Genomic DNA, 21,416 nt, shown 5'->3' with positions numbered 1-21,416 from the left:
AATGAAAAAGAGATCAAGGAGAGAAAATCTGAAAAATATGAAATGACACAGGGTAGAACAGTTTTCAAAACTGAGAACTAGTTTATCTCTAGGACTGTCCTGAACAAGAAAGGGGAGGTCAACCGGCAAGTAATGGCGAGATAGCGAGAGCTGACGAGAGGTGCATGGCTGTTCGGTGCTCTAGCGATGACTGCGGCGGGGTGATGTTCTAAATTTGGAGTTCTTTGAGTCTCTTCTTTTTAATAAGATGGCACTGTGATAATGTCTAGGAATGAGGTCACCAATTGTCTGTAATGAAAGTATCAAAACCGGTAACTCGAGAACTTTCCCATTCTTAGAAACGGCGTCACGTCAAGCTGATCAGACACGATAAACACATTCCCAGCAATTCTGGAAATTGTGTCGTATTTTTTCCCCGCATGCTAAAGGCTCCTAAACAAAAATATTGCCTTAGTTGCTTCTTACTGCGCAGAGATATCCGTATAGTGCTCGACGGATAATGGTGGTTGATGCGATCAGTGTGACAATTTGTTCCTGCTTTTCTTGGAACTGTTAGAATTCATTACACGATTATAAAAAACAAAAAACTAAAACAAACAAAACAAAGCAAAAGAAAAATACGCTACCATAGAAATAAGAGCTGTTGTTCTAAGCTTTCTGCTCAAAGTGGTCCTTCAGTATATGCATATCTATATATACATATATATTTATATATAAAGTGTGACTTGATTTTCGTAGAACAGTGCTCAATACATAGAAGTAGAGCGAAGTATATATTGTGGGAGGAAAAAGACAAGTAAACTACAAGTTCATCCCTACAAGCCTGTTTCGTGGTCGCCCACTCATCAGGGGATTTAATGAGAATAAACTTTACCATTGCTTATATACAATATAATTTGCGTGATCTAACTAGTCTAATTTATGCAGCGCGAAATAGACATTTTAGTTGTTGCGTAGGAGGGCTTTGCTTCTGTGGCGGCATGAAGACACGAGTTCATTACGTTTGTTTAGTGTTGATAGTTCGGGCCGGCAGATGATTAGGAATTTTTCTTTGAGGCAGAGGTTACATCTTTTAGTTGAGCTGTTATACGGTGAGTGCGATGAGAGAATGCGCCAGGAAATAAAGTGATCGATGTTGTTGTCTTTGAGGGTCCAGATGTGCTTGCTGAGTTCGGTAGAGTTTCTGTGTTTAGCGTGGCGGAATGATGCGGTGTGGTTTCTGTATCTTGTTTTGAAGTCATTCTCTGTGAGTCCGATGTACGTTTCTGTCGTGTTGTTGTCTTTGCGTGTAACCGAGGCTTGGTAGATTACTGATGGTTGCAGGCAGTTTCCGTCGAGCGGGCATGTGTTCTTTTGTCGGCAGTTGCATGTCTTGTTGTTATCAATGGTAGTGGCGGTGGCGGCGGTGGCGGCGGTGTCATCAGATATAACAGCTCAACTGTCATGGAAGTGTTAGGAATTTATTCATTAAATGTAAATTATTTTTTTTATTCTCTTAGGATCAGTGTAGTTCGTGATTATTTGTATCTGTTACGTAATTTTTATTCTTCACTTGTGTAAACTGTTGTGTAATTAACCTTTATTGTGTATATCAAATAGTTTTCTTCATTCTTTTCGGGCACCTTGCGTCCATGTGTATTTAAGGATTTGGGTGGTTTGGTACGGTGTGGTTTTTTTTTGAAGAAGTGAGGTGAAGGTTTGAGAGTTACGAGCGAAGAGCGTGGAAAAATTTGAGTCAACGGAGACTCGGCACAGTATCATTTCTGAGAAATTCATTCAGAACAATCGTTCCATTTCACGGTAGAAAACCATTTGCGGGGGAACGGGTGTGCAAAGAATCTACCAGACTGTGAGCTAAAGGAAGAAGAGATAGTAACTAATTCAATAACAAGTCTGAGCGAGTCAAGTTACGAGAAGTAAAAAGTTGAAAACTGCAAAGTTGTCAGAAGACGAAGCAAAGTTGAAACGAAGGAAACGAGCAAAGTTGAGAACTGGTGAGACAGGAACCTGGTTGGAGAAACGGGAGTTTGGTTTTGGCAGGGCACTGTTTGTTGGTGTTTGTTGGTGGAGCGTGGTGATTTGTGGACAAGAGAAGAACACGGACGCGGGCGTAAGGTGAAACCCAACCGAACTGAACAAAAAAAAAAAAACCTTTTTTTTTACCTTAATAGTAATAATCTTGTAAATAGTTTTAGTGTACTGTAGTTTAAGTTAGCGTATTCCTGTAAATTAATTAGATCATTGTATTATCGTTATTGTTAGTCGCTTTATTGTTTTATTAGCATAATAAATATCTCTAGGCCTACGTTTAGTTGTATTGTGGCGTGTGTTCTCGGACTCGTTTATGTTCTGTGTTTTGTTTGTGTTAGGGGGCACCCACCTTTGTGGCGCGGATTCGTCACATATTTTGGTGTCAGGAGTGGGATCGCTCCTTAACAGTTTACATAAACAGCTCAACAGGAGACACGCAAGGTAATAGTATACGATTATTTAATATGGCTACTGCAGCGATCGGCTATGATTCCTGGGTCCTTAAAGATCTTAGAGCTGAGGCTATCAAACGAGGTATTCATTTTTCTCCTAAGGATGGTGTTAAGACTTTAGCGAGCAAACTCAGAACTTCAGATCGCATAGGTCAGAGTTTCGATGCACCAGAAGAAAACCTTGCGGAGGAAACTTTGGAGACTGGTCTTAGTTTTGAGCAGAAATTACAGTTACAAGAGCGTGAGCTGCAGATGTTAGAACTGCGGAAGAGAATTAGTCAGGAACACAGAGAAATGAGGGAGTTAGAAAGGGAGGTGGAGAGAGAAAGGCGTCAGGCTGAAAGGGAATTAGAGAGGGAGAGAAGGGAGTTTGAAACTCAAAAAGCCCAAGAAGAAGAAAGGCGTTTGGTACGAGAGGAGGAGAGACTCAGAAACCTTAGAGCTGAAAAGGAAGAATTTGCTATAAGGGAGTTTGAAAGGAAACAGGTAAGTGACAATGAGGTTAAAAGGCCCAAGTTTATCAAGATCAGGGAAATGAGGGAGAGTGAAGATATAGATGATTTTTTCCGGATTTTTGAAATGACTGCAAGGGCGCAATCCTTACCCGAGGGGGAATGGGTTGGTAATTTAGTACCCAAGCTCACTGAAAAGGCTAAGTCTATTTATTTAGAAATCCCAGACCCTGCATGCCAGGATTACCACGAGAGTAAGGCAAGCATTATTAAAGCCTACCAGTTAACCGCAGATCACTATAGATATAGGTTTCGAACCTCAGAGAAAAAGCCCGACGAGGACTTCGTCCAGTGGGGAAACAGAACCCGAAGGTATCTCAGCCGCTGGATAGCTGTTGCCGAGGCTACTGGTGATGCGGATAAGATAATTGAACAGGTATTGATGGAGCGACTTCTTGATGCGGTAAGTCCTGAGCTTAGAGCTTGGTTAAAGGAGCAAAAGCCCAAAACTGCTGAAGAACTTGGCAACCTTGCTAATTTACATGTTCAATCTAGGAAAGGGCCACTTGTTGATGGTAAGTATATGTCAACCGCTAGTTATGAGAAATTTGGGAAAAAGAAGAGGCCAGATGTTAAGGCGGATAACTTATTGTCTGAACAGAAACAAGACCAATACCATGTAAGACCCTCCAAACCATCCTCCCCTCCAGCCCGTAGAACCACGAGGCCTGAAATTAAATGTTACAAATGTGGTAAACCAGGTCACATGTCGTTCAACTGTGGAAAGGGCCGTGGGAAGCCTTCACAGGGATACCTCCTGTGTATGACACCCCTAACGTCAGAACAATCTCAGTTCCCTTCTTGCAATGTTAGAGGTAAAATAAACGGGAAATTTGCAGAAATGGTCATTGATTCTGGTTGTACTAGGACTCTAGTCCAGAAAAGATATGTAAACAATACAGCCTTTACAGGGGAGAATATCACAGTATTAACAGCTGCGGGAGAACGTCTTACAGTCCCACTTGCAAACGTTGAATTTGACAGCAAAGAAGGTAAACACGTAGAATTAGTAGGAGTGTTGGAGAGGCTACCCGTAGATTGCTTACTTGGCAGGTCGTCTTTTGGAAGAACACTGTCGAGACAAAATGTTTTGGACCAATGGGAGAGAAATGTTCTAGCTGATGACATTGGTGGAGATGAGGCCTTCGTGATGACTAGGAGACAGAAAGCATTACAAGAAGCCCAATTGAAAGCAGACGAGCTAATTGACAGGGAAAATTCACTCGCCGTCAAGAGTTTAGCGAAGAAAGAAATAAAGCCTGAAGCTCCAGAGGAAGGAGATTTGCAAAGGTTATTTGAGGGCATGGTACAGGAAGAGACAAGTAAGAAGAATCCTGAGAGTGATACTTTGATAATAGAACCTAGTAAAGTTAAACCCCCAGTAAACATCCTAGATAGAGACAGAAACCAGCTGATAGCGGATCAGAAGTCAGACGTGACTCTCGAGAAAGTACGCAAGAAATCATCCAAAATGGCACCACAAGAATCGGATGGATACTTCTTCACTAACGACCTCCTGATGCACCGTAAATATCTTCCCGAAGAACATAATGGAACAAGGTTTGTTGATCGAATTGTAGTACCAGAATCCTATAGGAATGAAATCCTGCGTGTTGGTCACACAATCCCCTTGTCAGGTCATATGGGTAGCAAGAAGACAGTTGAACGCATAACCGCACATTTTTTCTGGCCTGGTCTAAGCTTTGATGTTCGCAAATATTGCGCAACTTGCCCGCAATGTCAGGTGGTAGCCAGGAAGCTGAAGTCAAAAAGGGCACCCTTGAGGCCTGTAGATATTGTTACTGAACCCTTTAAGAAAATTGCCATCGACATTGTAGGAGAATTACCCAGGACAACAACGGGTTACAGGTACATTTTAACAATCGTAGATTATGCTACACGATACCCAGAGGCCATTCCTTTACGGTCAACGAGCTCAAAAGCGGTCGCAGATGCATTGATTCAGTATTTCTCTAGGGTGGGTATCTCCGATAAGATAGTGTCTGACCAGGGCTCCAATTTCATGAGTAAGCTTATGGCCCAGCTGTATGAGCAATTAGGCATAACTAAGATTAAGACATCAGTGTACCACCCCCAGGCAAATGGGTTAGTGGAGCGTTTCAACGGCACTCTAAAGAGTATGCTGAGGAAGTTTGTTCGAGAGCGGGTTCAAACCTGGGACAAGTATCTCCCATACTTACTCTTTGCTTATAGAGAGATTCCTTGTGAGTCCACTGGTTACTCGCCCTTTGAATTACTTTATGGACATACGGTGAGAGGACCCCTCGCCGTTATCAAGGAGACTTGGTCGGAAGGATCATCTTTAGAAGACAATCTGATAACTCATGTCCTTGAGATCCGAAGAAGACTTGCAACGATGCAACAAGTTGTTCAAGAAAACTTGAAGCAAGCCCAAGGTAAGCAGAAACGGTTGTATGATATTCATAGTTCAAAACGACACTTAGAAGTTGGAGACAAAGCCTTAGTTTTGCTTCCCACCCCTGGGAGTAAATTAGAAATGAGATGGCAAGGACCCTTCAAAGTCACTAGAGCACTAGAGGACGGATTGAATTATGAGCTTGATACAGGCAAGATGTACAAACAGCATCGCACTTATCACATTAATTTGCTTAGCAAATGGCAGAGCCGTGATGAAATGGCTGCTTTAGTAATGGCGGAGTCCCCAGAGATGCCACTGCCGCACGAAAGCAACGTTTTCCCATTTGGTCACGATGAGACTTGTAAAGATGTAGTGATCTCTGATAATTTGACGGAAGATCAAAGACGACAGGTAAAAAACTTGCTACATGAGTATTCTGATGTATTTTCAGGAAAACCAAATTTAACCAATGTAGCGGTGCATAAAATCGACACGGGTGATTCCCCACCCATTAGGTGCGCCCCTTATAAGGTCCCTCAAAAACTTGAGGAGGAGGTTAACAAAGAGATTGAAAATATGCTGGAAATGGGCATAATACGCCATTCTACTAGTCCATGGGCGGCCCCTGTTGTCATTGTTCCCAAACCAGATGGTACAATACGACTGTGTGTTGATTACAGAAAAATGAATTCTGTCACAAAGATGGATGCTTATCCTATTCCCTCCATGGAACGTATGATTGAGAAGATTGCCTCTGCTAAGTACATTAGTACAATTGATCTCACAAAAGGTTACTGGCAGATTCCCTTGGAGACCTCTACCATCGAAAAGTCCGCATTTATTACTACCAAAGGCTTGTATGAGTTCTTAGTTATGCCATTTGGTATGAAAACAGCTCCAGCATCCTTTCAGAGGATGATGTCTGAGAAAGTCTTGCAGGGGTTAGATTTTGCAGATGCCTACATTGATGATGTCGAGGTTGACACGTCAACATCTTTTCCCCAACACCTTTTTGAGCTCCAACAGGTTTTACAACGTTTACGAGAGTGCAAACTGAATGCTAGGCCGTCCAAATGTAAGATCGCGATGTCAACGGTCGATTTTGTTGGTCACAGAGTTGGAGGTGATAGAATTCAGCCCCGCACAGCTTTGGCTCAAGCCATTAAAGAATATCCCAGACCAGAAACTAAGAAGCAGGTAAGATCTTTTCTTGGCTTAATCGGGTATTATAGGAAATTTATCCCAAATTTTTCGGAACGGGCTGCTGTCCTTACCGACCTCACTAAGGGTAAAAATCCCTCTAAGGTTCAATGGAGTACTAATCATGAATCAGCTTTTCAGGATTTGAAAGTTGCAATGCAGACTCCCCCTGTTTTGAGGCCACCACACTGGAATGACGAGTTCATTTTGCAAGTAGATGCGTCAAATAGAGGTCTTGGGGCCATCTTAAGTCAGAAAGATCAGGACGGGGAGGAACACCCCATAGCATATGCTAGTAGAAAGTTACAGCCTAGAGAGGAAAAGTTGTGTACCACAGAAAAAGAATGTTTAGGAATTGTTTGGGCTGTAGAGCTATTTCGCTATTATTTATATGGCCGCACTTTTAAGCTGCAAACGGATCACAATCCCCTTGTGTGGTTAAATCAGGTTCGCGACAGGAGTAGGAAACTATTAAGGTGGAGCATTACCTTACAGGAGTACGACATAAAAATAGAACATAAGAGTGGTAAGCAAAATTGTAACGTAGATGCCCTTAGTAGGGCGTAAATACCTCATATTGCTCTACAGTATATTAATGTAATCTTTAATTAAGCACTATTTTTGTGTTTCCATGTCCCCAAAAAATAGCTATTTAAGGGGGGAGGTGTCATGGAAGTGTTAGGAATTTATTCATTAAATGTAAATTATTTTTTTTATTCTCTTAGGATCAGTGTAGTTCGTGATTATTTGTATCTGTTACGTAATTTTTATTCTTCACTTGTGTAAACTGTTGTGTAATTAACCTTTATTGTGTATATCAAATAGTTTTCTTCATTCTTTTCGGGCACCTTGCGTCCATGTGTATTTAAGGATTTGGGTGGTTTGGTACGGTGTGGTTTTTTTTTTGAAGAAGTGAGGTGAAGGTTTGAGAGTTACGAGCGAAGAGCGTGGAAAAATTTGAGTCAACGGAGACTCGGCACAGTATCATTTCTGAGAAATTCATTCAGAACAATCGTTCCATTTCACGGTAGAAAACCATTTGCGGGGGAACGGGTGTGCAAAGAATCTACCAGACTGTGAGCTAAAGGAAGAAGAGATAGTAACTAATTCAATAACAAGTCTGAGCGAGTCAAGTTACGAGAAGTAAAAAGTTGAAAACTGCAAAGTTGTCAGAAGACGAAGCAAAGTTGAAACGAAGGAAACGAGCAAAGTTGAGAACTGGTGAGACAGGAACCTGGTTGGAGAAACGGGAGTTTGGTTTTGGCAGGGCACTGTTTGTTGGTGTTTGTTGGTGGAGCGTGGTGATTTGTGGACAAGAGAAGAACACGGACGCGGGCGTAAGGTGAAACCCAACCGAACTGAACAAAAAAAAAAAAACCTTTTTTTTTATCTTAATAGTAATAATCTTGTAAATAGTTTTAGTGTACTGTAGTTTAAGTTAGCGTATTCCTGTAAATTAATTAGATCATTGTATTATCGTTATTGTTAGTCGCTTTATTGTTTTATTAGCATAATAAATATCTCTAGGCCTACGTTTAGTTGTATTGTGGCGTGTGTTCTCGGACTCGTTTATGTTCTGTGTTTTGTTTGTGTTAGGGGGCACCCACCTTTGTGGCGCGGATTCGTCACAAATTCGAAAGATGTAAAAAGATGTAACCTCTGCCTCAAAGAAAAATTCCTAATCATCTGCCGGCCCGAACTATCAACACTAAACAAACGTAATGAACTCGTGTCTTCATGCCGCCACAGAAGCAAAGCCCTCCTACGCAACAACTAAACTGTCTATTTCGCGCTGCATAAATTAGACTAGTTAGATCATGCAAATTATATTGCATATAAGCAATGGTAAAGTTTATTCTCATTAAATCCCCTGATGAGTGGGCGACCACGAAACAGGCTTGTAGGGATGAACTTGTAGTTTACTTGTCTTTTTCCTCCCACAATATATATATATATATATGTAACAAGTTAAAAGGCCTCGAGCCAACAGTGACGCCGCGCCAGAAGGATCCAAAAGGATTCACAGTCCAAACCTCGATAAATAATAGGAAAAATATTGTAGTACACGAGGACGGACAACTTCGAGCTAAGAAAGACATATACTCAAATAAAAAGTCTAAGAAAGTTTAATAAAAACGTTTCGGTCCGAGACCTTCATCAGTTGTAATACAATGACTTACAAATTCCTTAACTAGATTTATATAGGGCGTAATGACACATATAAACAAAAACAGTAATTACTACGCGAAAAATTATCACAATAAAAAGAAATGGAAAAATTGTCGAATCCACTGAAAATGTTAAGGAACCAGCGTTGACTTGAAAGGCGAGAATTGTACTAAAATTTCCAATTAACGCTGAGACTGGGACCTTTGATGCCCGCCCAATTTGAAAAAATTCTCCGCATTAATTATATTTTATTCTTTTTTTGGAGTGAAATTCCTGGCGCTTTTTATTTGAGTATATGTCTTTCTTAGCTCGAAGTTGCCCGTCCTCGTGTAATACAATATTTTATATATATATATATATATATAGATATATAGAAAGTTTAAAAAATTGCGAGGATGGACAACTTATGACGTAAAAAGTATAAAAAATTTTAATTAAAAACGTTTCGGTCAGAGACCTTCAGTTATTTCTGAAGAAGGTCTCTGACCGAAACGTTTTTATTAAAATTTTTTATATTTTCTACGTCAGAAATTGTCCATCCTTGCAAGCTTTTAAACTTTCTACGTTCCTTTTGGCTGTGACGTTTGGACTGCGAATCTTTATTGATCCTCCTGGTGCGGTGCACCTTTGTTGACCTGAGAGTTCCATTAACGACTTGCTATATGTATATAATTAATTACTGTGTTTCTTTATATGTGTCATCACGCCCAATATAAATCTATTTAAGGAATTTGTAAGTCATTGTATTACAACTGATGAAGGTCTCGGACCGAAACGTATTTTATTAAACTTTCTTAGACTTTTTATTTGAGTATATGTCTTTCTTAGCTCGAAGTTGTTCGTCCTCGTGCACTACAATATTTTTCCTACTATTTATCGAGGTTTGGACTGTGAATCCCTTTGGATCCTTCTGGCGCGGCGTCACTGTTGGCTCGAGGCCTTTTAACTTGTTATATATATATAAACAGACTAGGAGAAGTCGTAGCTGTGAAATAGTGCTCGATGCGGGTTGCAGAGCGTTTCAATAGCGGTTATAAATTAATGACAGGAAGATCGTTTCACCATTACTCTGAGTTTCACGCAGCGCAAGCTATATTTTACACTTTATATATATATAAAGTGTAAAATTTGACTTTCGTTAAACAGTGCTCAATACATAGAAGTAGAGCGGTGTATATATTGCGGAAGGAAAAAGACAAACTACAAGTTCATCCCTACAAGCCTGTTTCGTGGTTGCCCACTCATCCGGGGATTGGAAATCCCCTGATGAATGGGCAACCACGAGACAGGCTTCATGCGGATGATCCCAGAAGTCATACAACACTTACTATCAAAGAAGTAAAAATAGCTAGATGCTAAAGTATTAAAGGATGCTATTCACAGTTCACCGATTTTGGAAGTCATTAAAGAAATTAAGGTGCGTCTCTTCGCTGGAAAGTAATTTAGACCTCGCGATCTGTTCGGACCGTTAACCCAGTCACTCCCATGATCTGAATATCAATTCTCTATACTGTCTGTGTTACATCTCCAATAACTCTATCTCTGAGAATTTGGTGTCCAATCAAACAAATTCCCTTGTTGATAGTTTTCTTTTCCCCTCATCACATTTACTGCTTGAAAGTGTGTCAATAGTGATGTGTAGAAATTCCTTTCTGATCACTTCTTACAGCGAAAAGATTAGGCAAGAAGAAAATTGTGCGAAAATAACATTGGTTAACATCGAGTATAAATGTCTTACCGTTTTTAGTTTTTCTCGGCTCGAGTCGTTTCTCTAGGGTGTAGGAAGTGACCAGAGAAAACCACAAAATATTGTTCTGATGAGGGGAGAAAAATCCAATTTTAAGTTGGTAAAACTGAAGCAAAAAGAAGTTGGTACAGTAGTACTCGGAGAAAAATTACGCGATTTCTAAGTAACATAGTTGGAAAATCATAGCTTTGTCTCAAAGATCTACAACCATCTAGTAAACTTGTTTCGTTCGTCGGTATGATTAGACGCTGACGGGAATTTGTAACCGTGCCTTGTTTTCTTGACAAAGCATTCCTGGTGGTTCTTGGTATGGCAGCCGTACTATAACGGCGTCTTTCGACAATGGTAACTGTACTTAGACGGCGTTTTTCGCTAATGGCAGCGGTACTGAAGGGACGGCCGATCATCGTCGATCTGTCAGATCTTGTTAACCACGTGATATTTGACGAGCTTCGGCGGCGGCTGTAAGTCCTCCTAAAACCCATATCATCCGGGATAATAAAGGAACATGTCCAAGCCGCTTTGAACCCTTCCCGATATTTCTGATGAAATAAAACGTATAAATATGGATTTATGGCCGAGTTTGCATGTTGTAAGAACAGCGAAGTGAAATAAAAGCTCATGGAGGAGTCAAAACAGGTTATTTTATCATAGGCGAAATAAACCATAAACAGGTACACGTGAAGAGGCAGCCAACATACACAGAACAGAGTTATCACTGTTATAAGCATTTTGACGACTTTTTTTTTCAATGTGCGCGTTCTGATCTCGTCTCGGCTCGAACGAAAACCCGGAATTTGCCTTTTCCATAGTTTAGAGACAATAAATGAATACATGAAGAGCATTGTAAGTAACGGAAAGACGTACAATGTCACGAACAACACCAAGGTGTAGTCCTTTGCCGCAGTTTGGGGGTTAAAAGCTGGGGCCCAATCTTCGATACACCTCTCGTACCCTTGGGGCCCAACTACGACCCTTTGCGCGTACAGAAAAGGAGCCATTACTGCCAACGAAGTCCCCCAGGTGACACCAAGCATGAATCTGCCCAGAAACGATCGAAGGAAATCGCTAATACTCTGAAAAAATACCACGATCTTGCAAATAGCATCTCCGAAAATCCACTTTTGTCCGAGATATAGCTGAGTTATCATGTTTGGCATTCCAAGGAACGTGATTAAAAGATCGCTGGCGGCCAGGTTTCCGATGAAGAGATTGGTGACACTTCTCATACTGTTGTTTCGCCACACTGTAAATATTACTATCGAGTTTCCAACAAGCGAGAATAAAATAATAACACAGTAAACTAGTGTCTTTATGGTCTGTGTTGCGGTTGTTTCGTAATGTTCAGGACAAGCGGCAGGATTAGCTGTTTCATTTAAGGTGGAGTTAAGACTTCCAGCCGCAACCATAGTGTATTACATCAATAGCTGTTTCCAGATATTTATCGGCAATCGAATAGAGTTAGTCCTCCGGAACGACCAGACACTGTATTTTGCAGTTAAGCTGTACATCTTCACCAACTATTCCAAATCAGCAACCGCTCTGCGAAAACGAGAAGAAAAATGATATGTTACGTTAATCTCTGCTGTATTTTACGCAGCAAATCTACTTCTCACTCTCAGCTAATCCTCAGCTGAATGGACTGAATGTAAAAACCTTAGCTCGTCATCCTCACAGCTTGGTCCACCGATGAATAATTATAAGCTTCAAAGAAGAGAGACTCTTTGATATTGTGTCTAATTAACAGAAGTTTTTCTTATTTTAACAGAAAATTAATTATGGAGCACAGCAATATTTATTAAAAATCGTTTTAGTTCGTCGACTTTGGTCAATTGACTGACAAGTAAACAACTGCGGTAGCTTTTTCCTTTCGCGCAAACTTATGCTATGTTTGCACAAATCATCTTGGTGTCGTACAGTATTGAATTTATTCAATATCTTTTGCTCATTCTGAAAAGAGCCGATCAGACTTTTCGTAAGAGAGTTCTGTAACTAAGCTGCCAGAATTAATACTTCTATTAAATTGAATTTTCCGAAACCAGATCACAAAGTAAACGATGAACATCGTACAAAGTTTCAATTTGTCATGCCATAAGCGACAATAAGCTTATTGAATTATTGTGTTGTGCGTCCCGACCGACTTTCAGAGGTACAATACAACGTCGTTGGAAGGCATTGCTGGTTCCTTCTATGTATTGACAAATGTCGGTGTTGTGAACCGGCCTTAACTCCTAGAAGCAATTAATATGTGGCGGAATACGTTATCCGCTTGAGGTAATTATAATTAAAGAGAATCAAGGCAGCTAAAAGCTAGGAAAACATTGAACAACGTAGTTCGTCGTTACAGGCACTTTGCGTTGTTTTTTTCATACGGATTGTATAAGGTGAGATTTTCGTCTTTTCTATGAAGAGGATACGTAAAGGTTGATTCGAGAATAACAGATAAACGGGAAATGAGATTACACCCGGATTACGTTGTGTCCCTATTCTTTTCAAAATTTCCCTCTCTTTCTCTCTCTCAAAAATGGGAAAAAGGAAAAAAAAAACCAGAAAACACATCGTGCATGATCATGAGTGATGCACAAAAACAAATAAATGACATGAAACAAGGTAATGTGAGACTTATGTGAAAAATTCGTATCACAAATTGGAATAGGTCTTAAATTCATCGCTGAAACTATCATTTAGAAGCTGATCCTGCTTTTCCAATATTTCATCAGTATACATAAATGAAAAAATAATTTACCAAGTGTCCGATTCAACCCTACTTACTATAGTTATACAGTTCCATTGTCAAGGTAATTTCCGTAGTTTAATGCCACTCACTCGGCCAAAGAAATATAAAAACGTCCCTCAGTTAGCTTTCCACTAAAGGATTCGTAATACCTGTATTCTCCTGTGCTATTCTGCCAATTTAGAAATGGAGATTAACCCGTAATCCAGCACTGACTAATTCAGTATTTTTTTTCATGTCGAAACGGAACTCTAACAGCTTGGGAAATCTGCATTTACAAATAATGAAACAAAAAGTGCGCATGCTGCGAAGTTAATTTCTCTTTGTGAAAAAGTCGCTTCCAAATCTATGGAAACAACAGCGAGATACCGAGTCTGAACAAAAATGAGCGATCAATCGGTCTCTTTATTTAGCTCCCTACACCCCCGTATTCAATTCCTCGAAGGCAAATTGCGTATTGCAGAACTCCGTAAGTCAGAATTTCCAAATACAAAAGTGTGTTGTTCTGATAAAAGTAAACAGCCTGAGGAATATTTTTTCAATTGCAAGTCCACTGATGGTCGAAAAATATCTCGTCGATTATTCGATAAAGAAAGACTTCAAATTAATTACTTTCGATAATTCATTTCACTTATGTGTATGAAGAGTTGGCTAAAGTTATTGGCCTTAAGAGAAACAACTATGAGACACTTAATGGCTACCCTGAAGGTGGTCAAAGTGATCTACAGTACTTAAATAAATAACCCTGAAAGTTTGAACTTTGCATGGATAAACGATAAAATCAATGATAACTCGGTAATTTTCAGTTCTGCTTCAGCTATGAAGTGACAAAAATTCTTTTATAACTCGTTTCGAAAACTAATTTGGGAAAGACTAGAAGCTAAGGCTTTACAGCTAAGATAAATAAAATCCCACATTAGCTTTTTGAACAGTGAAAATTATCCCAAACGCGTTTTGGGGCTTTTCGTGACTCTCTCCTATAAGAACCCGAGTGTGTCTTTAGCTCAAAGTTTCCGACTTTGTTTCAATTAATCAAAGTAGTGTTGTGGGAATGAGCTAGAATCACACTCCCTCAAACAGACAAATGTTAGTGTGGTTGCTTTTATTCAATCATCTCTTCCAATATCGCTTAGAATTTTTTCGAAGGTTTTTCATCAAATAAAAGTAATTCTTGTTCAAATATCCTTTACGCCATTTTCCTCGTGACTCAACTGAAACAAATGAGAAAAAGTTACAATATGGAAACGGATCGGGTCTGATATGATTCCCCAATTGATAGTAGTGTAAGGGAATCCTCGAGGATCGCATGAGCGTTCAAATAGTTTGTGAAAATATAAGTGCAAGTGATAAAAATGGAACAATACTTGAATTATATAATTTGAGCATCACTAAGAGAGTTGAAGAGGCAGGAGGGTAAAAAGAGAGTTGTAACTGAGTTTAGTACTTCATATCAGAAGCTTATGACCTAGGTCATGAGTCTCTGTCCATATATATTCTGTTATTATTGGTGGAGTTTTATTAAATTTCATGGCTTTTTCATTTTAGAAACACTGGCTGTTACTTTTGAAGTAGTCTTCTTTTCCTTGAAAATATTGATTAAATCTAAAAAACACCTTGCTGGACTGGAATCAGTTAAGTTTTATTTCACACTCTCAGTATATTTCTCTTGTTAAGCGCTCTTTTTTCACCACCTCTATACTAGCGAATGCGTTTGACAAAGTATGCAATTGTGGGCCAAATTTTTGAATAAACGGAACACTATTTCAGACATAGCTTTAACGCAATGTTTCAAAGAGATTTATAATGACTGTGGAGTCGCTAGTTCCAACACAGAGTTGATATGTCTAAGATATGCATTTGTTTTCAACCCAGGTAAGGATACCCAGTGCAATTCTATGTATCGTCATTTAATGCGCTTTACAGATTGATAAGATCAGCGACAAGTTCAGACTATGATTTGATATGCGGTGAATAATTAATTTCCAAGGTATTTTTTTTAGCAGATGATTAATCCTTTAAGCCTTTAAATATGTTTATTCTGCGTACACAGCCTGTAAACTACTTAAACCTGTGTGTGTTTCTTATCTGATGCGGCTGATTATGCTCAGAATTCAAGCGTTTCCAAAACATTGATAAAAATCCACGTTACATTGAAACAACACCTAAAGGGACCAAAAGACGATGATATCCTCTGTTGAGGGAACTTATCATTTGACAATGTTTCGCTTTTTTGTCAGCGATCGAGGAGAGAGCATTAGAACTTATAATGAATCAAAGTGCTATTTCTCATCGAATCTCTCATTTAAACTTACTTTACAATTTCGTTCCACTCTCTTTACAGTTGGGCCTATTTGGAGACAGACTGGCACCTTTTTCTGTCATTTAAATTTTCTTCTTATCACGATTTAACAATCCAGTAGTTTTAAACGATCTTAGTTATCAGATTTTTAATAATTAGTTTTGGTGCTAAAGCGTTAATTGCGAAGTATCATGACAGATCTTTAAGTGCTGTTCCACGCTAACAGTTTCAGGCTCTGTTTGCGAGAGAAACAAAAAACACCTACCAATTTGCAAATCACTCCTTTCGAAACAATCTAGATATGAGTAAAGAAATCCCGACTTTAAATGTATGAATCGACGCAGTTACAACCTCTATGGCACTCAAAAACAATACCAGTGTCGAACAAATGATGAGAAAAAAAAAGAAAATTTTATAGGCAAAGAAGACTTTAATTGGTTCCAAATTTTCGAATAAAAAGGAATGCATTCTGAAGATATGTTCTAAAGAGACTTGCCTGAGTAACAGTTTTAGAAATAATATGCGAAGGTTAATAATATAAAATGAAAGTCCCACAGATTGGACTGCATACTTTGCTTCGTTTTCGTAATTGGTGATGAGTTTTTTAGCAAAACTGTTATTGAAATTCATTGAAGTTTTTGGCATCCAGATGTACATCCCACTGAGAACTAATTGGAGTTCTCTTGCCTCTGGCTAAAACAAGCGATACATCTCAATTATCAACTATTCCGATATTGTCCGGCTATGGCCGGTTAATTCAGAACACAACCATAAATGGCGTAAGCGCGTCCTACAAAAACTAAGAATGCGTAACATTGGTCTCCTTTACTGCATTAAAACCGTTTCGGGCGCTAGTAAACTGACCGTGATACATTTAGTAACTAGTAGTTTTTACGTAGCACATACAAAAAATGTACAGCTATTGTGATACCCATTCGTTTTGCGGAATTGCAAAGGGGTTGTTCATCAGAACGAAAAGTTTTGTTCATTGTGCGTGTCAGTAGGTTCATGCTGATTTGTTTGCGTGATAATTTTGAAACAAATAACAAAATGCCGGGAGAGAAGCACGCGTCCAATGAAGCACAGAGAGTTTGTTTATGATAAATGAGGTTTATCCTGCTGAGTGTTTGGCTAACTATGTTTCCTGTTGTATTTCAACGCACAAATAATTTTTTTCTATTGCCTGAGATTTACGTTAGTTTGGTTTGAAGGAAAGAACACGCGTGCCTCACGAAGGCAGCTGTTAACAGGTTATTGAGTGTTAAGGCCTGTTGGACAAAATAACCCAGTGGTAGAACATGGCTTTTGATTCAACCCACTGTGCGAACATGAACTGATAATAAGCTTGCAAAAAAAAAATATCCAGCAATGCGGTCAAACCTTTCCAGCTGATTTAGAAGCTGTTTCTTTGTGAACTAAACTTACCATTGGAATCTGCACTACAAGGATTTTAAAGCAAACTGCGAGCACACCTTTCTACCGCACTGAGTTGATCTGGTTCATCTGTGACTTGTGCTGAGGCATGCGGAGAAAAGTGGATAAATGATTACTAGTACCAGGCTCAATGACCCGAGTAAGGGCAACAAACACAAATTCCTGTCAGGTATTGGCCTAAATTTTGTTATGCGGACCGTTTAAGTTCACTTTAAAGGAAAGCCGCTCTTCCTGAATGTGTAACCACAGCTTAGCAGGGGTAGTGTAAATGTAAACAGCATGCTTAAGTACCTAGCCTAAAAACGCGTCGGGGGAGGGGGCGGGCGGGGAGGACGGCGGGATATATTACTTCAACCCATTGTGCGGGAATGTATCGACGGAATGGTGTATTGGCGAAGGAGAAATACAAGTGAAACCCCTCCCTTTGATACTTTTGTTGCCTGTTTCTTTATTATCGACGAAATGTCTGTCGCAGCAACGTGTCTGGGTGTGTCTTTTCAACGTAGGTTTAAAGAAGTGGTACCTTGTCCGACTTGAAGATATTAAAACGCATTGTAGACTTTGTCAATCAATTGTAAATGGAAGGGAAAAAAAGGAAAAGAAACGATAGAAGTTTTGGGCTACGACGTTGATCAATCACTTTCTAACCTTTCATGTCTTTTCCCCACACACCCCTCCCTGCTTCTCCTCCCCCTGCTGCTCAATAACGAATTACAGTGTAGGCAGAAGTGTCTGTTACTATAAAAAGCAAACGTGATATCAGATCATTTTCAATTTTGACGCAATATGGCGTATATTGACGACAGTCATTTATTTCCTGTCTGCCAGGCTATGGCAATCATTGTCCAACTTGTTTATCAGAAAAATGCATTCAAATTCATGGCTAAGCTGTCTTTGAAAAGAATCATTTGTGTTCTGACAGCGTAATTTTAGAAAATTGAAGAATTGTGTACATCATATCAGATTCAAAACAGATCAGTTGATACAAATCGGCTACGGGGTAAAAGGAATAAGTCGCACACATCGATCAGCCGAGTTTCTTGCGCAATCACGTAATTTCAATGGTTTACAACTCGGATTGTTGAGAATGCTTGTTCGCTTCCTATCACTCAACTGTCGTTTTAAAATCTGTAATTGCCTCGCACTGTTTCTTCTGTTTGTTCTCGAGACACATTCATGCGCAAGAGATGTTTTTATAGCTCGATTCTTAAAGAGCAAGTCTTAGAAATCCAGTTTGGGGTTCACGCTTTAACTACAACAATTTCGTGAGTAATTCTCCCCTCTAGTTTCCTTATAAACTGACTGAGAGAATTTGAACTATATCGACTTGAAGACACCCTGTAGCTGATAAGTTTAGATCTTCTCATCACCTGCCTGTTGTGTAATGTATCGTTATTCGATACTGTAAGAAGAAGTTACAGTCTTATTATTTCTGCAAGTTAAGAATTGAACGAGTAAAATTTGAAAGTCTTGCACCCTTTTCTGTAACGTATGATCTCTGAAATAAAAGCAATCCATGAAAGAAGAAACGTGAAAGAGAAAAATAGAGTAATTTGCAATTGAGTTTCAAAAGACATCCGGGATTGCTTTGGTTTTACTTTACTAAGGCCTGTGTGATTGGTCAAGAAAACTCACGCCTTGACCAATCAGACCCAAGACTAAAACCCGCGCTTTAAGTTGTTTGCTCGTATCTACTTTACGTTCTTATTGGCTCCTTCTGATGTAGTTCTTCCTTCGGATTGGTTGTTTTGGAGTTTGGTTTTACGACTCGCAAAGAGCCAAACTGTTTCGAGAATGATGAAAGACAGTTAACAAGTCACATCTGATAGCAAAAATATTTAAAAAAAAAAACTTAAGGGCCTTATTTAAAAAATATGTCGACTTACTCGTTATTTTTTTGAGGGAACAAATTTCAAATCCCTCTGGCCGTCATCTGATCATCAGGGATACTGTTAATTGCCAGCATCAATTGCAATACTTTCATGAAAAAATCATTGCTAGAGATCAAACAAAACTGCTACAGAAATTTTTTTCCCGAATCGCTAACTTAGGGCATTCGTGAGACTGAATCGTATTTGGAAATCATGATGTAGTGTTCACGTAATAGATCAACGCGACAAAAATAATTTGAAAAGAAACCTTATTAGCGAACACCAAACTCTAGAAATAAACGCTGTACTATACTGGTAATGCTTTGAGCAACAATTTTCAAATCGAAGAAATAATACCAAGGCTTCTAAAAAATGTATAACTGGAGGTAGTCTGATCTTAGTCCACCCTTAGATCATCATCATAAACACGTTTGACAATGATCCACACGAGAATCAGATATTTTCATGACACAAAGCAGATTTTCCTTACCGATTTTTCAAATGGTCGTTGTTGTCTTAAGCCGCTCCAGTCGATCTTCAAGTATTTCTGTTCGTATTAAAAATTCTCTTCATGTGGGTCGAATATAATCAACCCATGACGGCCCTGAACAATCATTAGGAATCGTCATGGCTAACAAAAGCAGGGAGAATGTGATGATGACGTAGGACCATTTCAGAATCGATGCACCGGGGGCGTTCATCTATCATTTGTCCTTTTATAATTTTTCTTTTGTTCATTTTGTTTTATGAGTTTTGTCATCATACTTTCGCAATTGAAGTATAGTTCGATCTTCAAAAATGATACCTCAAAAAAGTTCTTGACATCTTAGATAAAATTAACCGTGTATCCCGTCCGCGGGTCGAGTTCGAACAAAACTATCTCATTAAAGCAATTGTGACAATTTTAAAGATGCTTGTGGCTTTTAGCAAGTGTCCTCTTCCCAGACCGTAACTCTTGTTAACTTCCTGACGTGTGACTCTCATAATCTTGATCTATTCGATGACATACCAGTATTCGAAGCACATCAATCAAGAAAAACAACCTCCAGCCAAATCATTATTAAAATTATTTGCTTTAAGAACAGAGAGAATATCTCTAAAAAGGAAGAAAACAAATACGAGAACATTCATTTCAATATTTTGATGTTCTAACTCAACTCCGATTACGCGTAGCTTCTGAAGTATGTAAACATACTACATATTAATTTCCCTTCTTCATAACTCAAACCAAAACAACTACAATATTACTTTTCTTAAAATGTTTTTGTATGCGTAATGAGAATCCAACATTAGTGCATTTTCAATGGCTCGTCCAACTTATTTCGTGAGCCCATGGAAATTGTTTAGATTTTGAATAAGTTTGGCCACGAGCCCATCGAAGATGGAAGCTCCGGGTAATGGGCTCCTGGTTTGGCGTGTTTCATGTTTCATTTCTGGCAAACAACGAAAACCATAATGCAAACATTCATCAAGAGCAGGGACAGATTTACTAGGTTACAAACACCTTGCTGGAGGAAAAGTTTCGTAGGTGCTAAATTCAGGAGACTTCCCCCATTCATTTCCTCTAAGTTTCTCGACCGTGTCTAAAAGTCGGACGCCGATCATGGAGCCGTACAGGACTCTTAAAGTCGAAAATACATCCGTGAAAACAACTATCTGTATGATAATCTGGAGAATATGAAGCCTAATTATCGCTGGTATAAACGAATCCCTTTTATTTTTGGTCTATTCATTTAATTACGAGTTGACTTGCATCGTCAAGTGGCAGACAAATGTCTCGAAGAGAATGGGTTTGCTTTTTATCTGTGATCTCGATTCATCTGCCTGAAAAATTCTCATAACTTCCTGACTATCTTCTGATAACATCATCCTCGGCTGCATATACAACATTTTAAAACGACCGTTCGCCTTCAAAACCAAAATCGCCAAGAAACTCCGAGCCCCCAGTTGGAATGTTCCTCATTTAAGATAATGAACGGTGGGAAAATTTGCAAGAAAAGTAATTTTACCAGGACACGTGGCAGGATAAATCGTATCTGCAACACGAATCGACGAAGTCACGATCGAATGTCGGTTAAAATTTGTTTAGTTTGAATAAAACTAAAGTTCTGTGACACGCTTTTTATCAAGATGTTTGGGACTTGGCAGTTTATCGGTGAGATATAATACTGAGCATGACAAGTCATGCAAGTATTGTATTTAATTAGAAACCACGCAGCGCATGAGTGTTTTTTTTTCCTTTCAGGAGTCAAGTCAAAAGCAAGTATCCTGTGCACTAAAAGAGAAAGATGAGAATTGTTTTCACTCTGTTATGAAACAACGTGTGAGCATAAAATAACATGCATCGCGAGAGAAGTTAAAAGCAGAAAAAGTGATTTGATTCATAAAAATCGTTGCGCACGCGCCTGCTAAGAGTGGAAATTGTATTCACGATTGAGGGGAATCGTCATGATGGCTGAGCCTAATGAACCTAAGCTAAAAATTACAATTTTCTCGCTTACACCCACATGGCAAATACGCGCGATGTCTACCTCTTTTTGCGCCCCTTCACTTATATTTGCCCACGCGCTTGAATAGTGTTTTGTCG

At 39.2% G+C, this 21,416-nt stretch overlaps 1 protein-coding gene across 3 annotated transcripts; it reads right to left on the bottom strand.

Annotated features, from left to right (window-relative positions):
• Window positions 1-9,508: 9,508 nt before the first annotated feature.
• Window positions 9,509-19,986, bottom strand: LOC148724337 (QRFP-like peptide receptor). 3 transcript variants are annotated; one of them, XM_088733344.1, is made up of 3 exons: window positions 19,320-19,986; window positions 16,950-17,039; window positions 9,509-12,033 (listed from the first exon to the last, which is right to left on the bottom strand). In XM_088733344.1, the coding sequence occupies exon 3, from the start codon at window positions 11,898-11,900 to the stop codon at window positions 10,584-10,586; it is 1,317 nt and encodes a 438-aa protein (XP_088589470.1). In that variant the 5' UTR covers window positions 11,901-12,033; window positions 16,950-17,039; window positions 19,320-19,986; the 3' UTR covers window positions 9,509-10,583. The 3 variants fall into 3 exon arrangements, with proteins under 3 accessions (XP_088589470.1, XP_088589471.1, XP_088589472.1); XM_088733345.1 differs by lacking the exon at window positions 19,320-19,986 and having other exon boundaries at window positions 16,950-17,259; XM_088733346.1 differs by lacking the exons at window positions 16,950-17,039; window positions 19,320-19,986 and adding an exon at window positions 13,264-13,565.
• Between the last annotated feature and the right edge of the window lie 1,430 nt (window positions 19,987-21,416).

Source organism: Stylophora pistillata, chromosome 9, assembly GCF_964205215.1.
Source record: "Stylophora pistillata chromosome 9, jaStyPist1.2, whole genome shotgun sequence".
NCBI classification, from domain to species: Eukaryota; Metazoa; Cnidaria; class Anthozoa; order Scleractinia; family Pocilloporidae; genus Stylophora; species Stylophora pistillata.
Note: the sequence above shows the minus strand (reverse complement) of the source record. Positions and strands in the feature narration are given on the sequence as shown.

What these genes read in the sequence shown, in the direction of transcription:
- LOC148724337 (XM_088733344.1), bottom strand. Translation starts at nt 11,900, where the DNA reads ATGGTTGCGGCTGGAAGTCTTAACTCCACCTTAAATGAAACAGCTAAT.